At 37.4% G+C, this 6,978-nt stretch overlaps 1 protein-coding gene across 2 annotated transcripts in view; it reads right to left on the minus strand.

Moving 5' to 3' along the window:
* The window catches only part of LOC109836089 (probable protein phosphatase 2C 74), a 5,028-nt gene extending 708 nt beyond the window's left edge, over window positions 1–4,320 (minus strand). The window contains exons 1-4 of one of the 2 annotated variants that reach the window (XM_020404002.1): window positions 3,827–4,320; window positions 1,882–1,956; window positions 1,720–1,821; window positions 1,118–1,288 (exon numbers count right to left, since the gene is read on the minus strand). In XM_020404002.1, coding sequence (XP_020259591.1) covers window positions 1,118–1,288; window positions 1,720–1,821; window positions 1,882–1,956; window positions 3,827–4,087 — 609 coding nt within the window. In that variant the 5' untranslated portion in view covers window positions 4,088–4,320. Of the gene's footprint in view, window positions 1–1,117; window positions 1,289–1,719; window positions 1,957–3,826 lie in introns of both variants that reach the window. The other variant, XM_020404001.1, reaches the window with a different exon arrangement.

The raw sequence follows: 6,978 nt of genomic DNA on the forward strand, positions 1-6,978 counted from the left end.
TGTACACGGTGTGTACATCAATGACATGTCCGAAATGAATGTACCCGTGCATATACATAAGAAAACGGAGCAAATATAGGAGACAAAACTTTGTCCTTATTAGCTGAGCAATATTTTTGGGCCGAGAACGGGCCAATGTGCGACATTTGTCAGGTTAAGCACTAGATTTTGAAGGGCCCTGGTCGTCAACGGGCAGTGGGGTAGGCAGGGATATTTTTTTTTCCTAGGCGAAAAATAAAGGGTTTGTGTAGAGCAAAAGGAAGTAGAGGAGGCAACTACAGAGTTAGATGAATAGCTAAACACCTATATCAATTGTAGCACCTGGAGCAGCCATAGTCAGTAAGATCACGATCGGCGAAGGTCTCGAGGCCGCAGCTATGACATCGGGAGACCAGCCTTTCGTACCTACATATGCATTTTTTATTTTCTTGCCCTGGGCAGCTGTCCAAGGCAAGCTCAAGGTGGCTCCACCACTGTCAACGGGTTGTGTGGTCGGATCGTAGGCCATAAGCTACTGGGCTTGAAGCAGGTCACTGAGGGATTTGGATCATCTCCACTACAAAAAAGTAGTGGAGAGACCACTACTTTTAATCTCAAACGTTGATTACTTAGTAGGCGGTTATGATACAATCTAAATCTAACACTTACCATACCCCCGTGTATTGCACTCATTCCTAATTTGCACTAAAAGAAAAAATCATAAGCATCAACTAGATAATCAATGGCTGTGATTATGTAGTGGTCCCTCCACTATTTTTTTTGTAGTGGAGAGGATCCGAATCCGTCACTGAGACTTGTAGCCCACTTGGTTGGATTTGTGTTAAATGTGTCGAATATACGAGGTTATTCCCAGCCCAAATCTTGACGAAAGCAGCAAAATAAAATAAAACAAAACACTATTATAAAAGAGAAATTAATTCTAGATCAAAATCATTGGGATTCTGATCTTCTTCACTATAAAAAGTGGTTTAGACACTACTATTATCTCACAACTATTGATTTGTTTCATTGGATGATTGTGACTTCTCTTTTTGAGTAATAGCCATTCACTAACAAATCGATTTCTATAATTAAAGTAGTGACCTCTCCTACAAATTAAGTAAATATATATACTTACAGAGTTCTCAATCCGGATCCGTTCATCTTCTCTTGAAGCTCGATGATCGCTCGTTAGGGCATCCGCAACACCATTCTTACTAACAACTACTCTACAATCACCAACATTTGATGCAACGAGCTCTCCATCCTTTAACAGCACAGTAGCTACACATGCTCCACTTCTTACACCCTGATCGAGTCATGCATAAACATTTTAAAAACAAATTTATAAGTTTTAATCTTTCTTAATTAATTAAATATTTAAAAAAAAAACACCTTAACTTTAGCCGATTATCGAATAGCCTTGCACCACTTTTAAACATTAGAAAACCCCTTAAGTTAGGAGTAACCAGAAAACCCCCCCTTAAAAGTCAGGGGTTGTTAAAAAACCCCCCTTTAATTAATTTAAAGATTTTATTAGAAAACCCCCCTACTAAGCAAAATATATCAGAAGATTGTAATTTTCCCATGGATGGGTTGCGCAGGGGGATATTATTGCCCATGAGAATTGCGATTAACACCTGTTATGTTTTTGTTAAATAAAATCTTAAAGTTATACTTGTACTGTTTTCCTCCTTTTTCCTGCATTTGGCAGTTGAATAATGAGGTGAGAGTGCATACTTGGCTAAGAAATTCTGTATCTGTGGCCAAATAGCCTTTCTTGACTGCTACTTCTAAGGACTGATCATCTTCATGTTGAAGATCGGCTAGAGCTGCTACTATGTTATCGGCGAGCTTCTCTCGGACAAACTCCATGGCTGCTCGTCCTCGAGCTGCTACTATGTTATCGGCGAGCTTCTCTCGGACAAACTCCATGGCTGCTCGTCCTCCATGTCCATCAAACACACCGAAGAATGCCTAACAAAAATTTCATGAAAACATTAATTATACTCCTCTACTACTTCTCAAAAATTTTCAAGTCAGCAATTGGGTTGTGTATGCCACGTTGGTTCACCTCTTTCACAAAATCACAGAGATGTTTAAATTTGCGTAAATTCAAGAGTAGGCCCAATCAGTTTGAGGGTTTGGAAATATGATGACTTGAGTCCCGAAAGGATTGAAAAATCCAGAAATTTTCTCACTTAACCGTAAAACGTTATAAATTCTCCCACTTAACCCCAACACGACGTTATCCTACAACTGTTCGAGGACAAAAACACTCTCAAGGCCTTAAAATTGCATAATGAAATTATAACATCCCGATTATTTGTAACGTAAAATAATAAAACCTCAAAATTTTCAGTCTATTAATTATCTGTCTTTCTCACGACAAATCCTACTTAGGTTGAAAATTTAAGGTGTGTGATTCACTCTGGAATATCACTGTTGTTGTTTTTAGGTGAAGGATATGAGGGTACTTTGGAGCGCATTAACTTTGGAAAAATAGTGGAGAGAACACTACCTTTTATCACAATAGTTGATTTATTTAGTAAATGATTGCAATTTATATTAAACATGGCACTCACTATTCCCCTTATGGGTTGCACTAATTACTTTGTAATTTGCAATGGAGGACAAAGTAAAAAATATTAATTATATAAATCAATGGCTATGATAAAAGTTAGTGGCCTCTCTACTTTGTAGTATTAGTGGCCTCTCTACCTTTTATCACAATAGTTGATTTGTTGGGCTATTTTAGTCATTTCACCCAGCATGATTTGCACGTGAGGTACTAGCTAGACCTAACAGCGTTAATTTTGGAAGTTTTCTAGCAAAACTTATTGATGATTAAGTGACATTTCCAAAGTATTTTTGCGTTATGCGTAAAATGCCCAAACTTGTTGGGGTCTTCTGAAATTTAACCTTTAAATTGCCCAGTAGGATAGTTTGATAAATAGATGTGGCTTGGCCGCTTGGGTTAGGTGATTATCATAAGTTCAGTCGCATATATAGCATTCAAAGTTCATGATAGTAAAATAGAAACAGTTAAAGCATGTCATTAATTTGCATATGAAATATATGATGGGATTAATGTTCAAGGTTAATTAGGGAGGGGTTGGCTAAACAAAAAGTTACAAGTTTCCGAAGAACTATGAATATATAACCACGAAAGAAGTAGGAAAGGTTGTGAAAACCATTCAAAAACAAAATCAAATAGTATAGAAAGATAAGACTACAATCCCTAATTTCAATAGTTATATATGTTGCCTCAGTTAGTATTCAGATAATGATAACGGATGATACTCTAAATAGTATTATATATCAATAAAATTTCAACAAATTTCATGAAAAAGCCAGTCAATTCGTCATTGTTGAAATGTGTATACCTTGTAGCACTTTATGTAAGACTCGTTCAACGTACGGTTAAGAGTTCCTAAAATCATTCACTTTAGAGTATAAGAGGAGGATTGCAAAAGGCTTTGCAATGCGTTAATGGTTGGTTGAGTTCAAGATTTACGTACAATAGGTAAAATTTTCTGCCTAGCTCATAACTTAATTAGATAAAAGAAACAAGATAGAATTCTTTCTACAAATCGAATTAAGATGATTAAGTCAAAAGAACAAGCTCTCAAGAGTAACATTCTTTCACCATGCACACCAAAGATGATTTAGCTAATTAAAGAACAAGCTCTTAATTAAGAACAATTCGGTTAATATTCTTTCTACAAATCGAAAGTGTTCATTTGTTTTAAAAGAGGATGCAACTTGCTTTAGATGCTTCTAATTAAAGAGAAACAAAAAGAAACAATGAGTATAGAAATTCTTAATTAATAAAACACCCTCTTACTTGTCTCGAAGCTCCATTGATGTTGGTTAGAATCCTATATCCGTCTTCCATAGCGTGCCCCCTCGTGCCTTTCCTACTTGCTAACCAATATCCGCTCCTCCCGTCAACTTTAAACCCCTCATCGTCGACCGACGTTTCTCGCTTCTCTGTCTCCTCACAAAACCCTAGTAGTTCAAAACACGGTTTCGGTATCTGAATCCTCTGAGGCCTCCTCCTCTCCCTCTGTACCCCTTCCTCCCCGCTTACGTTGATCATCTCCATGCTAGGCAATGCATCCAGTTCCACGCTACAAACTATCGACTCCTTATCGCACAATGCTTTTTAATACCTCTTTGTGGAGACGGAGGGCGAACCCGAAAACCTTTTCCAAGAAGGAGAAGGGTTAGAGCAGTTGAGAGCCATAAGGGTTGCCTTGATTTCTTATTAGAACTCTGTAGTAACGTGCAAAGAGAGGGAGAGGGATGTATGTACATGTGGAAAACTAAGGACTCCAATGTATCACAATCATCTCCCCCACCCCTAACTGTCCAACAGAAGATCCTTTTGTTGGAAGGCAAAGGCTTACACGTTAATTTGTAAAGGGCTTTTGTCTCTTTTCTGACGGGTCAACAAGGAAAGAATTGTGTGAGGATTTGAAGCAATATACGGCAGAGGATGCCTTCAGTGCCAAGGAAGAGGGGGCCAAGGAAGAGGTCGGCGAGGTGACGCGGTTTTTTTTTTAATAACTGGGGTTTTTTAGGTATTTGCTTCCTCAAGTCATCTGTATTTTGAAGGAACTCCCTCAAACCATCGTGTTCCCTCAAAACACGTTAGTAAGTTGAAATAGGCCCCCTTAGTCGGATTCGGATCCTCTCCACTACAAAAAAAATAGTGGAGGGACCACTACATAATCACAGCCATTGATTATCTAGTTGATGGTTATGATTTTTTCTTTTAGTACAAATTAGGAATGAGTGCAATACACGGGGGTATGTGGTAAGTGTTAGATTTAGATTGTATCATAACCGCCTACTAAATAATCAACGCTTGAGATTAAAAGTAGTGGTCTCTCCACTACTTTTTTATAGTGGAGAGGATCCAAATCCCCCTTAGTCAGCTGCGGGTTACAAATAACTAAAGAAGGAATATTTCATTGTATTTGGCTTTTATGCTGAATGGACCGTTACTCCCCTCCCCTTTACGCCTCGTTTGGTACGCGGGAATGAACTCAAATAAGAATGAAATGGAAGAAGGAATGGAATAGAATTATGTGAGAATAAAATAGCCATTCTCATTCTCACGTTTTGGTGTAATTTATAAAATGAAGTGTAAATGGACGTATTTTAAAATTGTATATTTTATTGATTCTTATTTTAAGTGAGAATGCCCATTTTCTATCATTTCATTGGGAACGCTCATTCTCACATAAAATAGGAATTGGTGAGAAGTGAGAATGAGCATTCCAACTTTAAAAAAGAGAGTGTGTTTGATATGAAGGAATGAGAAGTGGGAATGATCATTCCATTCCACCCCATTCCCGCGTACCAAACGAGGCCTTATTGTCCTAAATTCATTACTCTCTTCACCAATAACAGTCCTCTCCTCTCCATCAACGGTTTTTTTACTATATAAAAATCATTGAAGAACCTCCAAGCTCATCCATTCTTCACTTCCCAAAGTCTCTGCTATATTGGTTTCAGTCTGCAATGGAGTTTTCAGTTTCAAACTTCTCTTCTAATAGAAATGATAGTGTTAGGACTACTATATATGAGGTATTTTTGTGGATTGCAATGCGAGATTAGGATACACAAACAATCCACTTCTATGGCTGCCTACAATATAAGAATTCATCATTCAAGGGTTGTGGTATTAACTACTCATCAGAACTTGTCAGCAGCTTGCTCCCCCGTCACTGTCACATTAATCACAGCGACTCATACCACTTACAGCTGACAATTGTAAAGAATTAGCTGAATAGCTGGCTGCATGGACTCGATCAAGATTACATAAATACCCTCATCAGCTTGGTATAAATAGGCACATCACCTGTTGACCAAAGGTTGGAAAATTTTGCACACTTAGAGAACTATCACTAGTAGAAAATCAAGCAACCTAGACGGAATTTTTTTCCCATCTAGTTTGACCCAACCTAGACAAAAAAATTATCTAGGACGGCCTTTCGTCTATGTTGCCTACCTAGATGGAATTTTCCGTCAAGGTTGACGCAAGCTAGACGGAAAATTTTCATCTAGGTTGTATCCTAGACCAAAAATTTCTATCTAGGATGATGGGTACCTCACTCAAATTATTTTTGGTGCGCTAAGTTCTGAGCGCACAAGCAAAATTTTCGTATCCCCGCCTTCAAAATATTTCCGTCTTATTTTCCCCCTCATCTTTCAAACCCTTTAATTTTCCAATCCTCTCCCAAACTTTTCAAAACCTAAGTCCAGCCCTTCACCCTTCCTCTGGCCTTGTCCTCCAAGCCTTAACACCCCCACCACACCACTGCCGTCCTCTAGTCCCTCCTTCTCGCCAAACCCTTTAATTTTCTAACCCTTTAATTTTCTAATAGTTTTGAATTTTTCTTTAATTTTGACATTTAGAGGGAATTTTCTTTATTCTAATAATTGTCTTGTATGTAGGTCTCAATAAATCTTAGGGGGGAGATTATTTCTTCTACTAACAAGTTTGAGATGCGAGAAAATGAAGTAGAACATGTTGTACGTATTGAACGTGTTCGATTAGTTTCAAAAGAGAGATGAAGATGAAGTTTTCTTAAACAATTTGCACTTGTATTTTATATGTCAATAATTAGTATTGGGAATTCAATGTTGTACTTGTTACCTGTAATAATATTTTTATCTATATTTTATACAAGTATTATTATGGTTGCTTGAAAATTTTTCTATTTATATTATATTTTCTTAAATAACATATGTGGTATGTCTGTACATTGTTGAATATGAAATCAAAAGCTAGAGGGTATAGAGAGTGAATTTTATTTTATTTTTATTTAAATATTTAAAACATCCAAGATGGAAATTCCGTCTAGGATGCTCATCCTAGACGGATTTCCGTCTATGAAGCATCTTTCCGTCTATGATGGTCATGCCTCCTAGATGGAATTTTGAATTCCGTAAAGGTTGGATTCCGTCTAGTTAGATCATTCTAGA

The sequence above is a fragment of the Asparagus officinalis genome, chromosome 4 (assembly GCF_001876935.1).
Source record: "Asparagus officinalis chromosome 4, Aspof.V1, whole genome shotgun sequence".
NCBI classification, from domain to species: domain Eukaryota; kingdom Viridiplantae; phylum Streptophyta; class Magnoliopsida; order Asparagales; family Asparagaceae; genus Asparagus; species Asparagus officinalis.